The 27,244-nt window shown below is 42.1% G+C and overlaps 1 protein-coding gene across 8 annotated transcripts in view; it reads right to left on the reverse strand.

The window, feature by feature from the left end:
- Window positions 1–27,244, reverse strand: part of NARS2 (asparaginyl-tRNA synthetase 2, mitochondrial) — a 149,118-nt gene that overhangs the window by 14,298 nt on the left and 107,576 nt on the right. For 6 of the 8 annotated variants that reach the window (XM_070075945.1, XM_002708668.5, XM_070075951.1 and 3 more), the window contains 4 exons: window positions 21,194–21,292; window positions 21,058–21,095; window positions 13,131–13,197; window positions 7,724–7,861 (listed from right to left, as the gene is read on the reverse strand). In XM_070075945.1, the coding sequence (XP_069932046.1) occupies window positions 7,724–7,861; window positions 13,131–13,197; window positions 21,058–21,095; window positions 21,194–21,292 (342 nt within the window). The remainder of the gene's footprint in view (window positions 1–7,723; window positions 7,862–13,130; window positions 13,198–21,057; window positions 21,096–21,193; window positions 21,293–27,244) is intronic. The other 2 variants (XM_070075959.1, XM_017344379.3) reach the window with 2 other exon arrangements.

The following is a 27,244-nucleotide window of genomic DNA, read 5'->3' on the forward strand; positions in this document are numbered from 1 at the left end:
TTCTTCTTTGATCCTTTAGCTTTACTTTCCCTACAATCCTATCAGATTCTGACACTTGGAAGCTTTTTTACCAACCAATCAAACTGGAGCTTCAACATACTTTCTAAGAAGTTATAGCAGAGGATTCTTGAGTACAAATTATAAATAAAGAGACATGTTACACAAAGCTGCATTTTCTCTTGGTATTTCTCTCTCTCTCTCACATACACACATATACACTGCATTTCTTAAAGACCACTGGAACAATCCCATCAAAGTTTTATCACTCTGAGTTAAGGTTGCAATTACAGGTAAGATTTTCCTACTTTGTGTCTCCCTCAGGTCATTAGAGGAATAATAATTACAAAAAGTACCTGTTTCTCCAGGATTGCAATGGACACAAAAGGCACATGCTAAGTGTGCAAAATGTGGAGGGCTTCATTCAAACTTCTTAGAGAAGCAATGAGAAAAACTTGGTTATGTGTTTGCTAAATGATTATCAGTCAGTCAGAGAGCACACACGTTGAAAACAGGCTAATGGGTAGAACATTTGCCTGTGACTACAATTTGCCTTTCTGGGCTGGTAGGTCTGTGGCTTATATGAGTCTGGGCCTGGCTAGGCAGCGCAGACAGGAGGAGTTAATCCAGATAAGGTAACGTGTGGAAGGTCCATGGATAAAAAAAAGTGTAGCAGAGATTAGATTTTATTGTAACTAACCATAAAACATGAGAACCACAAGAAAAATACAAAGTATTATGAATAACCTTACTGACCATGGTCACTATCAAAAGTATAGATATTGACTGACACTCATAGCCTTTCTAGCCAATTTCAGTATGCTTGGAAAGTCAGAAAGCTACCAACAAAGGTGACCCTGAACCTGGTCTATTGTTGACACCCATTTTCTGCCCATTCAGCTGTTGCATGCCAGGATCTCCAAATAGCTGGACTGTTACAGCACGTCTTGAGCCACAGTCCATCATCTTTGCCCCTGGGGAATACAAGTGCAAGCTTCTAAATTTCCCTCTAGGAAGTATTTGTATGTTTTAATTAGATGACTAAAAGCATACTTATTTACTCTTGTTTGTAAGTTTCATCCAAGGCTATTTCTACACAACATGGTAAGTAATGGCACAGGAATCACCCAAGTAATTTAATCTATGTCAGTGTTTTTCTTGGAACCTGTTTAAATCACAGCCAAAAATCAGCATGTGCTTGAAATATTAAAAGTTCGTCTGGATCAACAATCGTGTGTACTTTATGGAAAAAGGCAGGGTTCAAAGAGAAAGCGAGGCAGGACCAGCAAATCTGCACTAAGTACCTGTAGGCCTGGTGTTTACTGGGATTGATGAACTACATATTAAACAGGGACCAGAGCTAAATCTATCAACAGGAAATATATGAGCTGCAGTGTGAAAAGTCTTCTTTAGAGTAGATCAAACATGGAGACTTTTTAAACTAAAAAATCTCTACTGTGTTTCAATGGTTTTTGGGAGACTTGAAGTAAGTGGAAGGACTTTAGCTCTGCTGTCCTTTGACTTTCCTGCACAGAAAACAAGGAAGGCTACAGACAGCTTCCACATACCTTCCCCTAACTCCCCTAGCATTACACAAAACCTAGCTTTTAGGCCCACAGTGTTTCCTGGCACATTTTCCATGGACTGGGTATGAGTTTTGATTCTGCTTAGGTCACACAGCTGCAGCGGCATGCTGACTAGAAATAGTTTCTGTTGGTATTCAAGCTGAACAAACCCTGGTTTCTATTTATGCTACTCCCTTCTGACTCTGACCCTTTGATTCCAATCAATGTACTGAAAATAAAACCCAGAACTTGAATTAAAAAAACAAATATGCTGGATAGGAACAAGGCCTTTACTACATAACATTTTCTACACTAAGTTCAAAGAAAGGAAAATATAAAAAACTTTAATGTCCTTCCCTCTGCCATTTCTCCTCCCACCTATCTCAGAATATTGATGAAAAACACAAATTGGATGCCTCCGTACTTGGTTTCTCACAGGCTGCTACTCATGATGGAGAAACATCACATACTGTTATCAGAGAAATCAAATGTTCCACAAACCATAGGAAACATGTTTGTGGTCTCAGCCTCTATGAACTTTTGCTCTTATTGCTGATATAGATTGTACTTGGCTGCTGAAAACAAGTAGGTGCAAGTAGGAAAGAGAGCCTTCCAGACACAGCAGATGGCCTGCATCTTGATAAGTTATCATGATAACTTCTGCTGCCTGAAAGAGGAAAAAGTTTTAGAGCTTACAAAGTTATTAATGGCTTCAAAAGAATGGAATTCTCACCTTGTTCTCCAAAACAAAACTCCCCTTCCCTTAGGGCCAAGACAGATTTACTACATTTCTTCCTTCCTTCGGAAGCTCTAAATTTCACATAAGCCAGAAGAAAATATCAACTGGGAATCTACATAAAGGTTCACATATAAGTTCCACCACTAGAGAGAGGAAGATATTTCTGTAAACAACACTGTCCCTGTAATTAAAATCTCACCTTTGGAAATCACCTGAGATACCTCTCTCTCTTATCTTCCACTTCTAATTTATTTCACAGATCACTAAATATTCTTCAGGAATGTTTGCGTTTCACTTCTGTTTCTCCATTTTCATTGCTGTGACCTTTGCTAATATTTCTTAATTTTTTTTAAATTTTTTTTTTTTTTTGACAGGCAGAGTGGACAGTGAGAGAGACAGACAGAAAGAAAGGTCTTCCTTTGCTGTTGGTTCACCCTCCAATGGCCGCCGCGGCTGGCGCACTGCGGCTGGCGCACCGTGCTGACCCAGTGGCAGGAGCCAGCTACTTCTCCTGGTCTCCCATGGGGTGCAGGGCCCAAGCACTTGGGCCATCCTCCACTGCACTCCCTGGCCACAGCAGAGAGCTGGCCTGGAAGAGGGACAACCGGGACAGAATCCGGCGCCCTGACCTGGACTAGAACCCGGTGTGCCAGCGCCACAAGGCGGAGGATTAGCCTAGTGAGCTGTGGCACCGGCCTTAGCTAATATTTCATCTCCCCATTTCCTCATCATAAGCAAGAGCTCCTTAACTATCTTACTCATCTTGAATTCTCTCTTTCCCCAATCTATCCTGTATGGTACTTATCAGGTCAATCTTTTCATCCTGACATCATCTACAAAGATAAGTGATTCCTCTATATTGGCTTATTGAATAAAGGCCAAGAAATCTGTGGCATTCAACCACTCCAGTTTGCTCCCACCAAACTGGTCATCTTTATCACCCCAGTAATCTACCTCCCATCTTTCTCTAATATTTTTATAATGTTTTAATCTTCAAAGAAATTCAACAAATATTAGTTCATCTGATCACTGGGATGATTTTTATTAATGTATAACAAATGTGCAAATAACAACTATATAGTGCTACATGTTTTCACAAACTGAACACACTAGGAATCACCACCCAGATCAAGAACCGAAATGGTATCAAAACCCAGAAAAGTTCTCATGTTCTCCTTCGGTTACCATCCCTACCAAAAGGAAACTCTTTCCTAACCTATATTACTACATGGCAAGAAAATTCAGTTTTTTCACAATAGGTATGTTCTATGAAATTTGGAGGATTCTTCTTATGTATGGATTTCTAAAAATTTTTGCATCAAAGTCAACTTATCTTTTATGTCCAACTTCCATGATATTTTTGAAGCACTCTCACATATACAGTTTCCAGAGAAATGGCTGAATCATAGAATATGCATGTATTCAGCTTTAGTAGATTCTGCCAAAAAGTTTCCAAAGGGACTGTACCAGTTCATGTGTTTCATTTCCTAATACTGCCACTGACAATTGGCATCACTTTTCATTTTAGCCATTCTAGTTGGTAAAGTAGTGGCATCTTTCTATGTTTTTAATTTGTATTTCCCTGTTAGCAAATGAGATTAACTATGATCTCCTGAGAACAATGAGGCTCAGAAAGATTACTGGTGGATACCAGATCAAAATTGAAGTCTCCTGGCTATAAGCTCATCTTTTTTTTTTTTTTTTTCCACCCTACATAAACACTATTCCAGAAGATCAAGGTTCTAGCAAAGCCACTAAACGTGCCATACTGCTGCCGCTACATCTTAGTTGTGTGATCCTGCACAAGTGACTGGGATGCAACAGTCTCCTGTGTAACACAAGGGAGAAACAGGTCTAGCAGCACCAGGTATGTACTCAATAGTCATTATCTGGGGCTGGCGCTGTGGCATAGCAGGTAAAGCCGCTACCTGTAGTGCCAGCATCCCATATGGACGCCGGTTTGGGTCCTGGCTGCTCCACTTCCGATTCAGCTCTCTGCTATGGCCTGGGAAAGCAGTAAGAAGAGGACCCAAGTCCTTGGGCCCCTGCATCTGCATGGGAGACCTGGAAGAAGCACCTGGCTTCTGGTTTTTGGATTGGTGCAGCTCTGGCTGTTGCAGCCAACTGGGGAGTAAATCAGAGGATGGAAGATCTCGCTCTTTCTCTGCCTTTCCTTCTCTCTCTATATAACTCTTTCCAACAAATAAATAAAAAGCTTAAAAAAAGGTCATTATTCCTAAATGAAAAATATCTGTGAGTGAGATCTCAATGGAAAGAACGGGCCATCAAAGAAGGAGGTACCTTTCTCTGAAGGGAGGAGAGAACTTCCACTTTGACTATGACCTTATCTAAATAAGATCAGAGTGGGCGAACTCAAAAGGCTTCCATAGCCTTGGCAACTCATGACAAGAGCCTAGGGTGATTACTGACACCATAAACAAGAGTGTCAATTGTTAAATCAACAACAGGAGTCACTGTGTACTTACTCCCCATGTAGAATCTTCGTCCTTAATGTGTTGTACAATGTGAATTAATGGTATAACTAGTACTCAAACAGTATTTTACACTTTGTGTGTCTGTGTGGGTGCAAACTGTTGAAATCTTTACCTAATATATACTAAATTGATCTTCTGTACATAAAGATAATTGAAAATGAATTTTGATGTGATTGGGATGGGAGAGGGAGTGGGAGATGGGAGGGTTGTGGGTGGGAGGGAAGTTATGGGGGTGGGGGAAGCCATTGTAATCCAAAAGCTATACTTTGGAAATTTATATTTATTAAATAAAAGTTAAAAAACAGGTCATTATTTTATACTTAATACTCAGATGACAACTCACAACTTTAAAAATTTGGTTTACTATGTTAATCTTTTCTTCCATGTCTTCCCCTACAACCTTTAACATTTTTTTTTAAGATTTATTTTTGGCCAGTGCCACGGCTCACCAGGCTAATCCTCTGCCTTGCAGCGCTGGCACACCGGGTTCTAGTCCCGGTCAGGGCGCCGGATTCTGTCCCGGTTGTCCCTCTTCCAGGCCAGCTCTCTGCTGTGGCCAGGGAGTGCAGTGGAGGATGGCCCAAGTACTCAGGCCCTGCACTACATGGGAGACCAGGAGAAGCACCTGGCTCCTGCCTTCGGATCAGCACGGTGCGCCGGCCGCGGCGGCCATTGGAGGGTGAACCAATGGCAAAGGAAGACCTTTCTCTCTGTCTCTCTCTCTCACTATCCACTCTGCCTGTGGAAAAAAAAAAAAAAGATTTATTTTTATTTATTTGAAAGGCGAGGAAATTGGGATTCCGATCTTTCATCTATTGGTTCACACCTCAAATACCTAAAATAGCCAGGGATGGGCCATGCTGAAGCCAGTAGTCTGGTACTCAATTTGGGTCTTGCCAATGAGTGACAGGAATCCTATGACTTGAGCAATCAACTGGTCTCTAGCAGGGTACACATTAGCAGGAAAGCAAAATTAGAGTGAGACAGAACTGGAACCCAAGTAGCCCTAATGGGACGCAGGCATCTTCATCCCTGACCAACCTCTACATACCTTCTTAATTAAGCAGATTTTCTTTTAATCTTGCAAATTCAGTTTCCCCCATTTCCCAACTCCGTGAATTTCTTTCCTTTGCTATACTTCACTAATACTCTCCCAGAACACTTAGGGGGCATCTATATTCACTTTTATCTTAGTTGCTTTAACTATCAAGCTATTTAGTTAAGGCAATCAGAAGACTGAAATGAGAAGAAACCAATTGGCAACAAGTCCTTAGAAATCTATAGGATACACAAATAACTACTGCAGTCCTGTGTATGGAGGCACATAAAGTCCCATTATAATGCTTTCAGGTGTGAGACTACAGTGACAGACTGCGCCAAATGCCAGCCTACTATTATTGCTAAAGGTAGAAGTATTTGTGAGAACAGATTACAGGCCGGTGCCATGGCTCACTTGGTTAATCCTCCGCCTGTGGCACTGGCATCCCATATGGGCGCCGGGTTCTAGTCCCGGTTGCTCCTCTTCCAGTCCAGCTCTCTGCTGTGGCCCAGGAAGGCAGTGGAGGATGGCCCAAGTGTTTGGGCCCTTGCACTCGCATGGGAGACCAGAAAGAAGCACCTGGCTCCAGACTTAGGATCGGCACAGTGCCGGCCGTAGCAGCCATTTGGGGGGTGAACCAATGGAAGGAAGACCTTTCTGTCTTTCTCTCTCTCACTGTCTATAACTCTACCTGTCAAATAAAAAAAAAAAAAAAAAAAAAAAACAAAAACAGATTACAAGAAACTTGACTTTTAAAGAATCTTATAGTATGTTATGATATAGTATCATACAAATATTATGATACTGTTGTGCTTTATTATGATAAAGATTTCATAAAAATCTAGAATGTAATAAGTGACAACTTCACACCTATTTTACCTACCACCCTAAACACTATGCTAGGTATTTTTCATACCTAATTTTTTTTTTTTAAGATTTATTTGTTTGAAAGTGAGTGAGTGAGAGAGAGAAAAAAAGAGAGAGAGAGAGAGAGACAAGGAGAGACAAGACAAAGAGATCTTCCATCTGCTGGTTCACTCCCCAAATCAAATGGCTGCAATGGCCAGGGCTGGGCCAGGCAGAAGCCAGGAGCTTCACCCCGATCTCCTACGTGACATCAGGGGCCGAAGAACTTGGGCCATTCTCTGCTGCTTTTCCAGAACACAAGCATGGAGATGGACTGGGAGTGGAGCAGTTGGGACTTGAATCGGCATCCACATGGGATGCCGGTGTCACAGGTGGTGGCTTTACCTGCTATGCCACAACACTGATCCCACATTACCCAATTTAATCCTCAAAACTCAAAAATATAATTCATATTTACACATCAGGAAACTAAGACTCAATGAGATTATGTAGTTTATGTAAGATTACATAGTTTACAACAGAGAGACATGGGACTACAATCCAAGAGCACTTGAGTTTAAAGTCACCAGACTTCCCTGTATGCCACGCTGCCATCATTATAAAAAACAAAAACAATAACAACAACAACAACAAAAACCTAGAGCTCTTCCTCTGCCTGAGTATAGCACGGCCATCATGTGCTGCCCAGTGTACTTTCCCTCACAGGAGTACTGAACTGGATAGGAACCTGGTACTGCTATCCTGTGTTCTAGGTCACTTCCTCTCAGTTAACTAAACAACCACCACAAAAACCTACACTTGCATCTGCTCATCTAAGAAGGACACCTGGGGATGCAAATGAGGAAGCATGTTTATAGAACCCTGGGATCTATCTTGGGAATGCTTTTCAACACATGCCTTTAAACAGCTTTGTCATTTTCAGAGACAGAAAGGGTGATGGACATAAAGTAAGAATACATGCCAAAGGCCAAATCAAATTAGGCCGAGGGGAAAACCCGGACTCTGTGGTGATGGCTCTTACTGTGTGCTGAGGGCCATCTTCATTGTCCCTCATGTAGAAAGGTTTGAGTGCCAACGGGTAATTGATGATGAAGACAGGAATGTTGCCACAGTGCTCCACCAGGTACTTCTCATGTTCAGTTTGCAGATCTGCACCCCACTGTAATGAGGAAAAAGAAATGACCAAAAAGAGAAGACAGAGCAGAAATACTCAATTAAGCACCCAAAAACAATCTGAATCAGTTCCAAGGGCTTGTTCTCCCTGAGGCTCAACAATGTGTGGAGCTGGCTGCTGAGGTTACACAGCTGACTAAACTGGAGAGATTTGTTAACATGAACAGCCACAGGCCTGGGAAGATGAAAGCTGAAACCAGTAAACACCATGCTTTCTGTCCCCAGCTCAGAGAGCAGTGTTCAGCAGACGATCAGCACCTGTGGGAAAACAAGGCCCCCTTTCCAGAATCACCGTGGTTATTAATATCGCCTAGAGCGTCTTCCACGTTACTGCTCCTAAGTCTCAGGAAATTAAATGACGGAAGATAATGTTATCCTAGCATTGAGCTTATCTTTGGCTAGCTGGCTTCTCTCAGTGAATCTTTTCAAATAAGAGTCAATTCATATCTCAGATGATCGTTGATAAATATTTAATAACACTGTTTATTTATTTAGCAAATACTAATGTGCCTATTAAATTCTAGGAACCAGGCTAAGTACTGGATATGATGGTAAGAAAAAGCTATAATACCTGATTTCATGACACTTTCAGGGTAGGAGACAAACAGTGAATGAAAAACTACATAAAGAGCTCATTATAAATACAAAACACACAGGTGACTGTTAATACTTGGGGACAGAATTGGTGTTAGGAAAAGAGTCTGAAGAGAAATGTTGATACTCTTATCATTATCTTCCAAATCACACTTGTCTGGTTGTATCTTAATTATAGGAGAAAAGGACTGTGATAGGAATGAAGAGACTTGTTCTATCACCAACTACACACCCACTCATAAATCATACAGCCTATCTGGACCCAGCCTTCCTGATAAGACAAAAAGCCTCTGCAGAAGAAGAGCAGAACAGTGGTTGCCAGGTGCTAGTGGGTGGGGAGGAGGAGAGATGCTGATCAAAGGGCACACACTTTCAGTTATAAGACGAACAAGTTCTTGGAAGCTAATGTACAACATGGGTGCTAATGGACATGGTAATTAATTTATTTTTTCAAAAGATTTATTTATCTTCTTGAAGAGGCAGAGTTACAGACACAGAGAGAGATTTTCCATCCACTGGTTCACTCTCCAAATGGCTGCAATGGCCGGAGTGAAGCCATCCATTGCCAGAAGCCAGGAGCTTCTTCCGCGTCTCTCAGGTGAGTGCAGGGGCCCAAGCACTGGGGCCATCTTCCACTGCTTTCCCAGGCCATAGCAAAAAGCTGGATTGGAAGTGAAGTAGCTGGAAATAGAACCAGCGCCCATATGGGATGAAGGTGTCACAGACAGAGGCTTAATCTACTATGTACACCACAGCACTGGCCTGGGGTAATTAATTTGATTTTAACAATCACCGCACAATATATACATATATAAAATTGTCACATTATATACTTTGAACATAGTAACATTTATTTTGTCTACTAAATGTTGTAAAATTCTAAGAAAAGGAATTCTTAAATTTTTTTGTCCCTAGGGGCTGGCGGTGTGGCTTAGCGGGTAAAGCCGCTGGCTGCAGTGCCAGCATCCCATGTGGGTGCCGGTTCTAGTCCCAGCTGCTCCCCTTCTGATCCAGCTCTCTGGATGGCCTGAGTCCTTGGGCCCCTGTACCCATGTGGGAGACCCCAATGAAGCTCCTGGCTCCTGATCTGTGGTGCTCAGGCCATTGCAGCCAATTGAGGAGTGAACCCGCAGATGGAAGACCTCTTTCTGTCTCTCCTTCTCTCTCTGTGTAAGTCTTTCAAATTAATATACAAATCTTTAAAAATTTATTTCCCCAAATTAAAGGCTCTATATTGTTCAAGTGAAAAGAAACCTGCTTAATATGTTACCAAAGCTTATTTGAGAATATAACCTTCTTGTAACTTTTTAATATCATTCAGAATATATTCTGGGAAATACTCAATCAGTTGATTACCACAGTAATATTCTTTTTAAAATTTAATTTGAGAAACAGAAAGACAGAAATGGAGGGAGACACAGAGAGCTCCCATCTGCTGGTTCATTCCCTGAATATCCACAATGGCCAAGCTGGGAGCTGTGAACTTAATCCAGGATTCCCATGTGGGTGGTAGGGACCCAAATACTTGAGTCTTCACCACTGTATCCCAGGATGTGCATTAGCAGGAAGTTGGAATCAGGAGAGGAACTCAAATCTGGGAACTGTGAAATGGGATGGGGGCATCCTAAACAGCAGCTTAACTACTTGCTCAAATGCCCAGCCTTCCACAGTAATATTTCACAGAATATACTTATGAAATAGAAATTTCATAAATATATTTTAGGAGTATAGTGATTCTTCCTACCATACCCAGCCTCCCACCCACACTCCCATCCTTCCTCCTCCTTCTCCCCTTCCCAGTCCCTTTCTCAAGATTTTCAATTAACTTGGTACACATAAGACCAAATCTATACTAAGTAAGGATTTCAACTATTTGCACACACATGCACACACACACACACACAGTCTGAGAACTACTTTTACAGTTAACTCTCATAATACAACTCATTGAGGATAGAAGTCCTGCATGTGAAGTTAGTGCACAGTGACTCCTGTTGTTAATTTAACAATTAACAATCTTATGTATGATGTCAGTGATCACCTGAGGCTCTTGACATGAGCTCCTAGGCTATGAAAGCCTTTTGAATCCACAAACTCTGTCAGTATTTAGACAAGGCCATAAGCAAAGTGGAAGTTCTCTCCTCCCTTTACAGAAAAGGACCTCCTTCTTCGATGGCCACTTCTTTCTGCTGGGGTTTCACTCACAGAGATCCTTCATGGAGAACAGTTTCTGCCACAGTGTCTTGGCTTTCCATGCCTGAAATGATCTCACAGGCTTTTCAGACAGACCAGAAAGCCTTAAAGGCTGATTCTGAGGTCAGAGTGCTACTTAAAGCGATTGTCATTACATGAGTTTGCTGTGTGGACTGCCTCCTATTTTGGAACATTCTTTCCTTTTTTAATTCTACCTATTATTATTACCAGACACTTGATCCTATTTATATGATCACTTTAACTCTTAATCCTACCTATATGTTCACCTTAACACTTAATATGATCACTTTAACAATTAAGACGGCATTTTTAGCACCCAGCTTAATGGGATTTGGGGTCTCATGACAAGTTTTTTTTAAGATTTTATTTATTTGTTTGAGAGGTAGAGTTACAGACAGTGAGAAGGAGAGACAGAGAGAAAGGTTTTCCTTCCATTGGCTTACTCCCCAAATGGCCACATTGGCCGGAATTGTGCCTATCTGAAGCCAGGAGCCAGGAGCCTCTTCCTGGTCTCCCATGTGGGTACAGGGGCCCAAGCATTTGGGCCATCTTCCACTGCTTTCCCAGGCCACAGCAGAGAGCTGGACTGGAAAAGGAGCAGCCGGGACTAGAACCAGTGCCCATATGTGATGCTGGCACCACAGGAGGAGGATTAATCTACTCTGTGCCATGGCACCAATCCCCTGACAAGTTTTTAAACTGTACTTTTAGAAGTCCATAGGAATGTATGCAGATCTATACAGCTTTACAGTTACAAACTTCCTCTTCCTCCTCTTATTCCGACTCTTATTTTTTTTTACTGAGATCCATCCTCAATTGATTTTATATGCATACGATTAACTCTATGTTAAGTAATGAGTTTAACAAATCGCATGAAGAAAAAAAATGAAACTTTCCTCGACAGTCAAGACAAGGGTAGCTCAAGTCATTCCTTCTCGAAGTGTCAATTTCACTTCTACAGCTTTTGTTTTAGGTGTTCTATTCGTTCTTGCAGATCAGGGAGAACATATGTGGTCGGCTTATTTTACTAAGTATGATGTTTTCCAGATTCATCCATTTTGTTGCAAATGACCGGATTTCATTTTTTTTTGTACTGCTGTGCAGTATTCCATAGAGTCCATATCCCATAATTTCTTCTTCAGTTGATGGGCATTTAGGTTGGTTCCATGTCTTAGCTACTGTGAATTGAGCTGCAATAAACATGGGGGTGTAGATAACTCTTCTATTTCCTTTTTCTCCATATTCTTGCCAGCATTTGTTTTTTGTTGATTTCTGTATGAAAGTCATTCTAGGGCCGGCGTCGTGGCTCCATAGGCTAATCCTCCACCTAGCGGTGCCGGCACACTGGGTTCTAGTCCCGGTCGGGGCGCCGGATTCTGTCCCGGTAGCTCCTCTTCCTGTCCAGCTCTCTGCTATGGCCTGGGAGTGCAGTGCAGGATGGCCCAAGTGCTTGGGCCCTGCACCCCATGGGAGACCAGGAGAAGCACCTGGCTCCTGCCTTCGGATCATCGTGGTGCGCTGGCCGCAGCGTGCTGGCCGTGGCAGCCATTGGAGGGTGAACCAACGGCAAAAGGAAGACCTTTCTCTCTGTCTCTCTCTCTCACTGTCCACTCTGCCTGTACAAAAAAAAAAAAAAAAAAAAAAAAAAAAAAAAAAGCCATTCTAACTGGGGTGAGGTGAAACCTCACAGTGGTTTTGAATTGTATCTCTCTGACAGCTAGTGATCCTTTTCATGTGTCTGTTGGCCATTTGGATTTCTTCTTTTGAAAAATGTCTGTTGAAGTCCTTTGCCCATCTCTCTTTTTATTTTAAATGACTATCTTTTTTAAGATTTATTTATTTATTTGAAAGTCAGAGTTAAGTAGAGAGAGAGAAAGAGGAGAGATTGGTCTTCTATCCACTGGTTCACCGCCTAATTGGCCCAACGGCCGGAACTGTGCCAATCTAGAGCCAGGAGCTTCTTCTGGGTCTCCCACGTGGGTGTAGGGGCCTAAGGACTTGGGCCATCTTCCATTGCTTTCCCAGGCCATAGCAGAGAGCTGGATCGGAAGTCGAGCAGCCAGGACTCGAACCGGCGCCCATACGGGATGCTGACACTGCTGGCAATGGCTTTACCTGCTACGCTACAGCACCGGCCCCTGCCCATTTCTTAACTGGGTTATTTGTTTTGTTGCTGTGGACACAGTAATGTTCTTTTACCATTCATTTTTGGATGTTTTAGGATTCACTTCTTTTTTAGGATTTTCACCTTCCTAACCTTGATACCATTTTACTTCCAAATTAAGTATTTCAACAATGTCCTATAACCATGAAACAAAACCTATATACAAATGAGGCAAAATTATACATTGGTTTAAAAGAAAAAAGGTTATTTTGAAGGAGTCTTCATGAATAGAAAAGATAAATATACTTGTATTTTCAGCCCCCATGCCCACACACATTAGTACCTCTGGGGTGAAGGTAAAATTCTGGGATGCTTTCTTTAAGATTTCCACTGCTTCGGTATAAGAAATTCTGAAGAAAATAAAAGTACAAGCAGAGAAAGATCAATACAATAGGACTGCAGTTAGCTAGTTGACATTAAAACTACAAAAAGCCTATTCCCCTACAGTCTGTGAGATCAATGTCTTTGGCAGTATCTTTCAAAATATATACTAGTTAAAAGCTACAACCCAACAATTCCATATTTCCCTGTGCAAACTTAATATATAAAATTTACTTGTAATAGTATTAAATAGATATATGCAGTCATGATTTACAATAGCAAAAGACTGAAAACATCTGAAATATGTATCAATATATAACAATAATATATATAATATAATATATAACAATAATATATCCACAGAATAGCATTTTTAAAGTGTTTACTTTTCATCTACTTGAAAGGCAGAGTGAGAGTGAGACAGGAGCACATGTGGTTGCAGCGGACCAAGCACTTGTGCCATCCTCCAGTGCTTTCTCAGGCAAATCAGCAGTGAGCTAGATTGGAAATGGAGCAGCTGGGAATCAAATGGGACACTGGCTTCACACATGGAACCTTAACCTGCTGTGCTACAATGCCCCTAACAGTTTTTATATGATTAAAAGATTTTAGAAACTTTCTGAAGGACCTTGAATTCAAAAAATAACCACTAAGGGGCTGGCACTGTGGCATAGTGGGTGAGGTCAATGACTGCAATGCCTGTCTCCCAAATGGGCACTGGTTTGTGTTCTAGCTGCTCCACTTCTAATCTAGCTCCCTCTCAGTAGCCTGGGAAGGACAGTGGAGGATGGCCCAAGTGCCTGGGCCCCTGCTATCCACATGGGAGACCTATAGGAGGCTCTAGGCTCTTGGCTCTTGGGTTTGGCTGGGCCTAGCTCCAGCCATTGGGGCCATCTGAGGAGTGGCCAGTGGACAGATCTCTTTCTCTGTCCCTCTGTGGAACTGACTTTCAAAAAATCTTTTTAAAAACTTACTACCAATCCTCCTCCTCCCCCTCTTTCCCTCTCTCTCTCTGCCTCTCCTCTCTGTATAACTCTTTCAAATAAATAAATAAATAAATCTTTTTATGATGTTTTTATTTTTTTATTTTATTTATTTGAAAGAGTTAGAGAGGTAGAGACAGAGAGAGAGGTCTTCCACTCGGTGGTTCACTCCCCCGATGGCCGCAATGGCCGGAGCTGCGCCAATCCGAAGCCAGGAGTTTTCTCCAGGTCTCCCATATGAGCGCAGGGGCCCAAGGACTTGGGCCATTTTCCACTGCTTTCCCAGGCCATAGCAGAGAGCTGGATCGGAAGTTGAGCAGCCAGGTCTCAAACCAGCACCCATACGGGATGCTGGTGCTTCAGGCCAGGGCTTTAACCCGCTGCACCACAGCACCGGCCCCTAAATAAATCTTTAAAAAAGGGGGGGTGGGCAGCACTGTGGCACAGTGGGTTAAAGCCCTGGCCTGCAGTACTGGCATCCTATGTGGGCACCAGTTCGGGAACCGGCTGCTCCTCTTCCAACTCTCTGCTATGGCCTGGGAAAGCAGTAGAAGATGGCACAAGTCCTTGGGTCCCTGCACCCACATGGGGAGACCCAGAAAAAGCTCCTGGCTCCTGGCTTCAGATTGGTGCAGCTCTGGCTGTTGTGGCCAACTAGGGAGTGAACCATTGGATGGAAGACCTTTCTCTATCTCTCTGCCTCTCCTCTCTGTGTAACTCTGACTTTCAAATAAATAAATAAATCTTAAAAAAAAAAAAAAACTACCAAAAACCTATCCATATAAGTAAAAATGAAGCTCAGATTTGCAAAAATTAACTGGAAACAGTTGTGTATTACAGGATGAAGAAAGTCCACAAAGCTATGTTTTCAGTGTCTAGTAGTTTTTTTTTTTTTTTTTTTTTTTTTTTTAGGATGGAAATTCTATTCAATAAAATCTAGTATTAAAACACAGGTAATTTTAGATGTAATGATGGTGGTGGCATTAGTGGCACTGGCAGCAGTAGTTGTAGTAATAATCACAGAAATCAGCATTTGGGAGAAGGGAAATGGATGCTCAGAGAGGATCAGAAACTTGCCAAAGAAATAAGCCCTGATCTGATGACAGAGCCTAGCTGTGAACTGCTGGGACAATACTTAAAACACATGGAGTTTTATATGTTCAGTCAACAGAAAAGATGAAAGACTCCGGGTTCTTTTTCTGCCTTTACCATTTACTAGCTATGTAAATCACTTTCAACTTAGTGAAGGCATGCTATTTATTTCTGTGACCTGTTACACAAGCATTAAAAAATTAAGGAGACCAGACTACTCTGTCTAAAGTTCTTTCCTGCTTAGACATTCTACTGTTCTATTCCATCAATTACTTGATATAATCTACCAATTACATTGAGAATTATCAAGTGCAGTCCAAAGGGGAAGCAGAAGGATCTTGTTCCATTTATATGCTACTGTTCCATTAAGGAAAAACAACTCTCATGTCTGAAGATCTCCTGCTCTCCTCCCCGCAGACTTTAATTTAAAGCAAAGCTTTCCAATTTGAAATTACAGTTTTGACACTAAATATCTTTTTTTTCCCCCTCAAATGTCTTTTTCATTTACTTGAAGTGGGGGGGAAAGAGAGAGATAAAGAGAGAGAGAAAAGGGAGAGAGAATATGAATGAATGACGATATAAATATCTCCAAATGCCCACAATAGTGAGGGCTGGGTCAGGCTGAAATCAAGAGCCTGGAACTCCACCTGGGTCTCCCAAATGGGTAGCAGGGGTCCAAGAACTTGAGCCATCTCAGGATGCATTAGCAGGAAATTGGATTAGAAACAGTAGTTCCGTAGCTGCGCTCCAATGTGGTATGTAGTAGGCTTAACCCACTGTGCCACAAAGTCTGAGACTGGGTATCCTTAATGCCCTTTATCAACTTTCTCAACTGAGTACTTCTTCTTGGTATGTACAGAGCACAATATTTCTTCTTTCCAGAAAATGCTTTAAAGTACTACTTGAGGAAAGGAAGAAAAGACATCATACTATAGCTTCAAACTGCCTTCATGTTTCAAACTTATCATTGTTGAATGATGGACATTCATCATTCTAAAGCCAGTAGAGTAAAACTGCTAAGCTGGAGAGATGATAGGAATACTTTTTCTAAAAATCAGAGATAAATGAAGACTAAATAAAGAAGGTAAATGTTTCAAAAACTTGAATATTTTAAAGGAGATAAAAATAATTGAATTTACCAGGCTGGTGCCGTGGCTCACTCGGTTAATCCTCCACCTGCGGTGCTGGCATCCCATGGGCGCCGAGTTCTAGTCCCAGCTGCTCCTCTTCCAGTCCAGCTCTCTGCTGTGGCCTGGGAGGGCAGTGGAGGATGGCCCAAGTGCTTGGGCCCTGCACCCGCATGGGAGACCATGAAGAAGCACCTGGCCCCTGGCTTCAGGTCGGTGTAGTGCCAGCCGTGGTGGCCATTTGGGGAGTGAACCAACGGAAGGAAGACCTTTCTCTCTGTCTCTGTCTCTGTCTGTCTCTCTCTCTCACTGTTTATAACTCTGTCAAATAAAAAAAAATTGAATTTACCTATATTTCTACTTGATAACATAAATTCAATCATTGCCCAATTCTGATTTTTTTTTAAAGATTTATTTTATGTATTTGAAAGTCGGAGTTACACAGAGAGAGGAGAGGCAGAGAGAGAGGCTAGCCTGGGATTCTGGATGGGCCAAACCACAGCTAGTCAGAACTTCAGTTGAGGATCTAGGTAGCCTAGGATGCTTTTTCTCTCAGGCTGGGGAGGGCGACCAACTGGCTATGCTGTCTATGAGATCACCCACCTCAGACTCAGGTGGAGCTATTAGCTGGGCACTGACTGTGACTGCCTGTCTGGGAAGGGTTGCAGGCTGCGTTCTGGGCCTGGCCAATAGAACTGTATTCTGTAGCTGTGCAGCACTGTAGACTTGGCTGCAGGTTTAGGAGGAACTACTGCTCAGGTCTGATGGATTGAGGCTATACTAAGACATGGCTAGTTGAGGCCTGCCTGCCTGCCTGCCTGCCTGTGGGGAGCTGCAGAGTGGGCTTGGAGGCTGGGCATAGGATGTGACCAGTAGGAACGCATGGTAGGTAGAATTGCCAATTTAGTTTCTGGGAGTTACCTGCTTGGCCTTGTGAGTGAACTATACCACTGGCTGGTATCTCTGGGCACCACTGCTGGCAGGAACACAGAGCTAATACCAATACCTATGGGCTGGGACTTCTTTGTTCTTATCTGACCTCAGTCAGCCTATCCTTGATGTTACCCCCAAGATTTAACATGAGTGAGCAAGAGTAGGGCTCCTGGAAAGTGTTCTAGGATGCTAGGGGAGCTCAGGGTCTATCTTTAGCTCTCTTTTCCCATGGTAGGAACTAGAGGCCCAGGGGGAATCTTCTCTGTGTGGCACTGTGCCTACTTAGAGGAGGGGCAGTGTGGACACAGTGAGACCATTTCTCTTCCTAGTGCAGTTGTTTTCAGTGGTGTAGTATGTGTGGGTGTCTCAGACTCACTCCCAAGTACTGGGGTTTCACAAAGGTGTTGTTTGTGGATAGTTGCTAGGCAGACTTTCTGTGCGGGGAGTGAATCCTAGGACCTCCTATTTATCATCTTGCTGACATCACTCTCCCCATAAATTCAAACTGTAATTATGATTTGTATTCTGCAGAATGGGTGATGATAATGGCAATGACTGAACTGTTATAGCCCATGAGGTCATCTCCCAATCTTAATATTGTACAGACAAGCCCTGTGATATGTAATGGTCATAAGCCAGTGGGGGAACTGTAAGCACTCCACCAGTAATTCCAGTAAACCTTTCAACTACATACAGTAGCTAAAAACAAAACTTCTGAAATCAGATGGAATTTGAATTTGAATTTTAATCTCTGGTTCATTTTCACTTGCTTCACCTCTTTGCATTAATCCTTCATTCGTAAAATGGGAATAACTCTGTGGTTGTGACAATGAAATCAAGTGTAGATATATGTTTACTAATATAAGTAAAGTCTGTCACAGTTTCACTCACAGTAAATATTCAATAAATGATGGATATTCCTTTTCCCATCTTGGATCGCATCCATTAGACAGGAGCTGGATAATTCAGTTCTTATCCTTGGCTTTGTCATCAGCACAGATTCTCTCAGAGGCTCAGATTACTTCTTTCCTACCTAGTTAATCACACATTTTATTAATATGCTCATGTTCAGAGAACTCTCCTGTAAACTCCAGATCCTTTTTTTATCAACTGCCTAAACAGCATCTATAATTAGTTGTCTGAAAAGTATCTCAATACCATGTCTAAGTTCAGATACCATCCCAGCTCTCCCCAAAGCCATCCCTTACTCTACAGTTATACAAATCTCAAGGGAGGACAACCTCAGTTTTTAAATTTTTTTAAAGATTTATTTATTTATTTATTTGAAATGCTGAAACAGAGACAGACAGAGAGACAAAGAGACAGAGAGAGATTTTCTATAGGCTGGTTCACTCCCTAAAAGGCTGCAACTTCTCAGGCTAGACTGGGGCTAGGCCAGGCCAAAGCCAGGATCCAAGAGCTTCTTCTGGGTCAAACACTTGGGCCACCTTCTACTGCTTTCCCAGGCCATAGCAGAGAGCTGGATCGGAAGTGGAGCAGCCAGGACTGGAGCTGGTGCCCACATGGCATACCGGCACTGCAGGTGGCATCTAAACTCACTGAGCCACAGCACTGGCCCCAGGCAATCTCATTTGATAGCTGTATGACACAAAAAGCTTGAAGTCACCCATGATTCTTATCTTTTTCTTAGCAAGACTTGTTTTCCCTATCTCTAACATATATCCTGAATAAGACAATTTCTCCTGCCACCATACGGGGTTTGAGATGGTTAATTTTATGCGTCAACATGGCTGGGCTATAGTGCTTAGATATTTGGTCAAACACAATTCTGAATGTTTCTGTGAATGTGTTTTTTGGCAAGATTAGCTTTTAAATCAATGGACTTTCACTAAAGTCATTACCCACATCATGTGGGTGAGTTGCATCCAATCAGTTGGAGGTCTTACTAGAACAAAGGCTGACTTCTCCCCAAGAAAGAGGGAATTCTGCCAGGAGACTGCCTTTGAACTTAAACAGCAGCTCCTCTCTGAGTCCTTGGCCTGTTGGTCTATCCTGTCAGATTCTGAACTCACCAAGTCTCCACAGTCACATGAGCTAATTCCTTAAAATCTTTCACTCTTTCTCTTTCCCTGCCTCTCAGTCTCTCTCTCTCTCTACCCACACCCACACACTCTGTTGATCTCATTTCTCTGGAGAAGCCTGACTAATACATGGTTCAGATCTCCACTGACTCTCACCTAGATGACTATGCCAGACTCCGAATTGGTTTTCTATTCCCATTCTTGTCCTGCTACAACTATCTCTGTACAATTTTTTTAAAGTTTGTTTTCAAACAAGCCAAATTTTGAGTATTCAAGTTACTACTGTCAGCCCTCTGCTGGTTCTGTATCTAGATTTCAAGCAAACTCAGATTGGAAGTATTAAAAAAAATTATATATGTATTGAACCCATACCAACTTTTATTTTTGTCATTATTCCCTAAACAATATACTACAACAATGATTTATATAACATTAGGTATTATAAGTAATCATGGAATTATTTAAAATATACAGAAGGACATATGTAGGTAAAATACAAATACTGTGCCTTATTTACTTACTTGAGAGGCAGAGCTACAGAGAGAGAGAGAGAGAGAGAGAGAGAGAGAGAGATCTTCCATCTAGTGGTTTGCTCCCCAAAAGGCCACAATGGCTAGAGTGGGGCCAATCTGAAGCGAGGAGCCAGAAACCTCCTCCAGGTCTCCCATTCGGGTGCAGGGGCCCAACCACCTGGGCTATCTTCTGCTGCTTTCCCAGGTGCATTTGCAGGGAGCTAGAAGTGGAGCAGCCAGGACTTTAACTGGCACCCATATGGGATGCTAGTATCACAGGCCAGGGCCTAACCTATTATGCCATAGTGCCAGCCTCAATACTGTATCTTATAGGGGCCGGCACTGTGATGTATCAGGTTAAATACCTGGCCTGAAGCACCAGCATCCCATACAGGTGCCGGTTCGAGACCTGGCTGCTCAACTTCCGATCCAGCTCTCTGCTATGGCCTGGGAATGCAGTAGAGATGGCACAAGTCCTTGGGCCCCTGCACCCACATGGGAGACCCGGAAACAGCTCCTGGCTCCTGGCTTTGGATTAGCACAGCTCCGGCCGTTACGGCCAAGTGGGGAGTGAACCATCGGATGGAAGACCTTTCTCTCTTTCTGCCTCTCCTTCTCTCTCTGTGTAACTCTGACTTTCAAATAAATAAATAAAAATCTTTAAAAAAAAATACTGTACCTTATAAAAGTATTGAGGGGGGCCAGCATTGTGGCATAGTGGGTAAAACTGTTGCCTGGTGAGATGCCTGGTTCCTGGCATCTCACATGAGGCTCCTGGCTTTGGCCTGGCCCAGTCCTGGCTGTTGCAAGCCATTTGGGGTGTGAACTAGCAGGTGGGAGATCCCTCTCTCTCTGAAACTCTGCCTTTCAAAAGAAGTGTCTTGAGCCTGCATGGATACTGGTACCTGTGGGAGGTTCTGGAACAAGTCCCCCATAGATGCTGAGGAACAGCTGTGTATGTCTGAACTGTAGTAACACAGTTAATAGATACTATGTTCACTCATCTTGCTATGGTTTATTAATTCAATCATTCGTGTCACACTGTCAGTCAGGAAACAAACATAAGAGCTATATATAAAATAACCAGAACATGGATCTTGCCTCAGATCTGAGGACATATAAACAAAAAATAAAATACAATGTGATAAATACAATGACAAAGTATAAGCACAGTTCAGAGAAAGCATAACATCTACTTACATTAAGAAGTTGTTTTTTAGCATATGTTCTAATCTGTCCTTGGTGAGAAAACACAAAAAACAAAATTATATTCACTGCATGTAATTAACATATTTCAAGAACAGATGCATTGGGCTTTATCCACAAAACTAATTACCTTTTTGCCAGGTGCTAAGAATTTGTGACAGAGTTCAACATCTTCAGGACAGTTTGAGAGCACCATCATTGCTGTAGACTTAAAGAGGTCCTCCATAATCTAAGAGAAACACCAGAGAACCGTCTGGTTAGGAAGTGACTCCTGATATAAAACCTATCCAGGGCTCCAGAAGGTCAGGCCTCCAGGTTTTAGCAACTAAATCCTTGGGTCTCTCAACCCCTGAATGTACTATAGCAAATGCGTTCAGTTTCCCAGGCATCTCAATTTCTTCTCATAAAGGAATAAAAAAAAAAGTCTGAATTTTTATGTTAATAGCTGTAATAGTGGTCCTGAGATGAGATGTCAAGTGAACGGATATAACCAGTAGATGACTCTAAATTTCAACAAACTCACTTACAGAATCAGGACAATAATAATACCTAGTTTACAGGATTGTTGTCAGAATTAAATGAGACAATCCACATGTAAGACTTAGCTTAGTACCTGACTTGGAGAAGCATACAACAAACGTTAGTAGTTGTCAAGAGGAAGAACATTTTGAAAGGTGATTTATGCAGTCACTGGAAAATGAAAATAAACTTTAAATCTGAGCGCAATGATGCATCTAAATACGAATGTGTACAATTTTGCTGTGCTAAAGCATAAAGTAAAAGTAACACAAGGCATTTAACACAAATCATTATATAATATTTCATTCTACCAGGGGCGTCCATAGAAAATTCATGAGAAACTAACTTGATCATATAAGAAACAGTAACTGGAGGGGTTGGCAATGTGGCTGAGCAGGTTAAGCAGCCCCCTGCGATGCCAGCATCCCATATGAGCGCCAGTTTGCATCCCAGCTGCTCTATTTCCAATCCAGCTCCCTGTGAATGTGCCTCTGAAAGCAGCAGAAGATGGCTCAAGTGCTTGGGCCCCTCCATGCATGTGGGAGACTTGGATGGAGTTCCAGATTCCTTGATTTGGCCTGGCCTAGTCCCAGTTGTTGTGGTCACTGGGAAGTGAACCAATGGTTTGAAGATCTCTCTCTTTCTTTCTTCTTCTGTCACTTTGCCTTTCAAATAAATAAGTAAATCTTTTTTAAAAAGATTTTAGATATATTTCCCACCCTAGTCTTTAAGACTTATTTATTTGAAAGGCAGAGTTACAGGGAGAAAAGGAGATACAGAGATCAATCTTCTATCTGCTGGTTCACTCCCCAAATGGCTACAACCGCCAGGGCTGAGCCAGGCTGAAGCCAGGAGCCTAGAAATCCATCCAGATCTCTCACGTAGGTAGGAGGAGCCCAAATTCTTGGGCCATCATCTGCTGCTTTGTCAGGGGCATCAGCAAGAAGCTGGATTGGAAGTAGAACAGCTGGTACTTGAACTGAAGCTCCATTATGCTGGCATTGTAAGCAGAGGCTTAACCTGCTGTAAAATCTTTTAAATGAAACCCAAAGAGATCATACCATACCCTCCTAATGTATTCACAAAGACACATCATTTATAAAAAGCACAAGCTTCTTCAAAGGCTAGGATCTTTCTTCCCTCTAATGCATCACTGGAACACCCTATGCAGGCTGGAAACACAGCGAGAGTAGAAATATCTTCTAAATTAAAGATGTCTTGCTAAGTTGTACTGCATTCCTAGTTAATTCTCTTACCTTCTGTTACTATGGTCACATGCTTCCAACTTGTCAATCTAATATAATGAAAGAAACTGATAAGCATGTGGGTACAAGGCACTGGCAATGTAGAAGAGTCATCACAATTAATCTGAGGAGTGGGGAAACAAGTTAGAATAAAAAGACGAGGCAACAGTCAAGACAAATCTGAAGGAAATAAGCAGAATTAAGAGCTTTCTCAGGGCCTAGTATTCTACATTAGGAGAGAAATGTTTAACTTCGGATTTCATGTAAAAAGTGTAAAGTACACCACTACAATTACAGAAACAGAGTGTATGCATTCTAAACCAGTGGAGGAAAGGAAAGGAAAACAGAGAAAACTAGAGGAGGCCAGGGGACAAGGTCACAGTAGTAAGGAATAACTTGGTGGAAGGAGAAGGAAGACTGAGGATCCTTTACCTGAAGGCTCAATCACCTTCAGTCCAGCACTGAGATAAAGGAATTACTAAGTAAATGAATGATTTATGAAGGGTTATATACATCAGTCACTAAGCAGAGTAGACACATACTAGGAGGAAAAAGATCAGGGAGACTGGATGCCTGCATTACTGAGTGACACAATACAGCTCTCTGTAAGACAGAAACTTTGACCACTGGGGCTGTTAAATTGCTATCTTGTATAAGCAGTAAATTTCCATTTGAAGAAAAAAAATCACTGGCTTTCCTAACCTTGACTTTCAGACTACATGCTATAAATATACTGGGAGAAAAGAGAAACTTAACTGAAGGGTCAGCACAACCCTAAGATGGTTTAAAATTGCAAAACAACTTAACAGGAATACCCAAGTGCTTATAGCTTATGAGTAGGAAAAATCCTTTGTTACAAACTCTGATTCAGTAATTTTTAAAAAGATTGATTTATTTGATTTGAAAAGCAGAATGACAGAGAGAGAAGGTGAGAGGGAGAGAGAGATCTTTCATACACTGGCTTAATCCCAAAATGCCTGTAAACAGCCTAGCCAGCACTGAGCCAGGCTGAAGCCAGGAACCCAGAACTCTATCTGGGTAGCAGGGACTCAAGTACCTGGGCTATCATCCACTTCTTTCCCAGAATGCATTAGGAGGAAACTGGACTGGCAATGAAGTAGTTAGGGCTCAAACCAGCACTATGACATGAGATGCAGATGTCCCAAGGGGCAGCTTAACACACTGCGCCACAATACCCACCCTTGATTCAATATTTGAGACTACCCTTCACCAAGGTAATTCCACAGAATAATTTACAAAATAGAGAAAAGAGAAGTGGGAGATTACTTTTAGGGGTACAATGTTTTCTTTTGTCTTTAGGAAAAAAAGTTCATATTCCAATGAACTAAATCATTCAATAGTGCATGCCTTGAGGACCACCCATGGAGAATCAAGTAAACAAGAACTCAAGTAGCAAATCCCTTTCACAAAAACGTAAAATTCTTACTTAAGTGCCTATTTATTATTAGCTTCATGGAGGTCATCATTAAGACCTGTGTAACTATGTAATGAACTGTCCAACCTATAACAACTTTCAGGAGTGAAAAATAGAAATATTAACACTTAAGCCTTTTTATCTTTCTAGCTGGCCAAAATGAAGTTGAGTTAACCACAAATTTTCTGTCTAAGCAGGCAGACTGGGGAATGGTCACCTGGAACTAAAAAACTAATGGAGATGAACTTCACAGTTCTATTTTCCTTCCTTTGTCTCCTGGTTTTGATTTGGAGGTGAAATGCTGAATTGTTTCAGCAGTACAGGAAGCAGAACTTCTGGAAGAAAGCTCCTATTTCTAGTCAGAGACCTGGGCTATTGCCAGCATTTGGGAAGTGAACCAGTGAACACAAAATCTCTGCCTTTCCAGTAGACGAAATAAAGTAAACATTTAAAATGGGCAAAATTCACAAAAAAATATTTTTGAAAGTTATTCTCTGTTTTGGTCTGGTTCATATTATTCCTCGGTTTTAACAGTCAGTGCTTGGGGCCAGCACTGTGGCTCAGTGGGTTAAGCTGCATTCTGTGATGCTGACATCCCATATCAAAGTACAAGTTTGAGTCCCTGCTGCTCTGCTTCTGATCTAGCGCCCTGCTAATGCACCTGGGGAAGGCAGTGGAAGATGGCCAACTACTTGGACCATGGCCACCCACGTGGGAGACCTTGACAGTGTTCCTGGCTCTTGGCTTCATGTCTGATACAGTGTTGATCATCATGGCCATTTAGGGAGTGAACCAATGGAAGAAGATCTCTTTCTGTCTCTCTCTCTCCCTCTGTCAGTATGCCTCTAAAATAAGTAAGCCTCAAAAAATAAATAAGTAACCAGTGCTTAATAAATTAACCTAAAAATCCATCAACTAGGGTATCTAGAAATATTAACAAAGAGAATGAATGGAAGAAAAAGAGAATGACATAAAGAAATGATTCATTCCAAACATTAATATTAGATCTGAAATGGCCCACTTGATTCATTTCAAACATTAACATTAGATCTGAAATGGCCCACTTATCATATTTACAGGAGAATAAAAGAATTTCATGGACTTGTTGACTAAGTGCAAAGCTAAAATCTGCAACTGAATCCTGCTCACAACTTACTAAAAAGGTCTGCAGCTTATATTATCTATTACTCAATGTTCTCACTAATACAGCTGAGGAAATAAAATTTATTTTGCAACCACATCTTATCACAAAATAAATTATAGAGCAAAGACTTTAAATGTTTAGTAAACTCTAAAGTATGCATTGTCTGTAACTTTTCCCTTTGGTATCTACATTGGGCAATGGAGACAGGTTTCATTCCTTACAATACTCTTACTTCCTCACCGTCTACACAGTGAGCTCAAATGAAAGCTGCTTAAGGAATATAACGACTCTCAGGGAGGCTCAGATCTGGAATCCCTACAATGCAGAACAGGGTTATTTAACAGTCGCACTGCTGGTGTTTGGCGCCAGATAATTCTTTGTGTGTATGTGTGTGTATTGTGTGCACACGGAGGGGGTTGGGGGGAGTGCTGGGCGCTGTAGGATGTTTTATGTTTCCTCTCACTACATGCAGGTAGCATTCACTCTTCCCACCTTTGTTCTCTCCCAAGTAGGGATAAGAAAAATGTCCCATAGGGAACACCAACCTGGATCAATCAGTAGGAAGTGTTAAGAAGGGATGAAAGTGGATACTACAGCGTGTGGTGGGAATGCTCCTTTAGGGCCAATTGCTGTTATCTGGGAACTTGGGAATGTTAACTGCTGATGATTTTTGAGTTCTCTTTGGACACTGTCAACTCACAAATGCTGCCTTGCTCTCGGTCATATCCCTTTCAGAAGCCAGCCATGTCCAATGACTGGCTGATGTGGGGAGGCACAGAGATCTATCCCCTTTGTCTTTATATGGGACAACTGTGAAGGACCACTCCAACTCCAAAGTTCTCCACAGAATAAGCTATGACCTCTGTAAATGCATCATAGTTCAATATAGTTCAATTTTTTTTTCCTCTACCCAATGCTACTTTCTTCCTTTCCTTTTAGGAGCTGGTTTTTGTTTGTTTGTTTGTTTGTTTGTTGACAGGCAGAGTTAGACAGTGAGAGAGAGAGAGAGACAGAGAGAAAGGTCTTCCTTCCGTTGGTTCACCCCCCAAATGGCTGCTACGGCCAGCGTGCTGCGCCGATCCAAAGCCAGAAGCCAGGTGCTTCCTCCTGGTCTCCCACGCAAGTGCAGGGCCTAAGGACCTGGGCCATCCTCCACTGCCTTCCCGGGCCACAGCAGAGAGCTGGACTGGAAGGGGAGCAACTGGGACAGAATCCGGCACCCCAACCGGGACTAGAACCTGCAGTGCCAGCACCGCAGGTGGAGGATTAGCCTAGTGAGCTGCAGCACTGGCCTAGGAGCTGTTCTTGAGAATTTTTCCTAAAAACACCTCTGTCCAAAAATCTCTGCCTTAGAGTCTGTTTACTAGAAAGGTCAACCTAAGACAGGGCAATATCATGAATCTATTTGAATTGTGGAATATATTGTACTTATATTTTATTTTTTAAAGGTTTATTTTATTTATTTGAAAGGCAGAGTTACAGAGAGAGAGGGAGAGACAGAGAGAGAAATCTTTTATCTCCTGGTTCACTACCCAAATGGCTGTAACGGCTGGGCCAGAGCCAGGCTGAAGCCAGGAGTAAGAAGCTTCTTTTGGGTCTCCCACGTGGGTGCAGGGGCCCAAACACTTGGGCCATCCTCTGCTGCTTTCCCAGGAGCATTGGTAGGAAGCTGGATTGGAAATGGAGCAGCCAGGATTCAAACCAGCACCCATATGTGATGCTGGTGCTGCAGGTTGCAGCTTTAACCTGCTGCGCCACAGAGCTAGCCCCAGTATATATATTTTAAACAGAATTGGGTCATTTACTGGGTAAATAAGAATAGAAAGACAAGATAAATAC

Source organism: Oryctolagus cuniculus, chromosome 1 (assembly GCF_964237555.1).
Source record: "Oryctolagus cuniculus chromosome 1, mOryCun1.1, whole genome shotgun sequence".
Lineage (NCBI taxonomy): Eukaryota > Metazoa > Chordata > Mammalia > Lagomorpha > Leporidae > Oryctolagus > Oryctolagus cuniculus.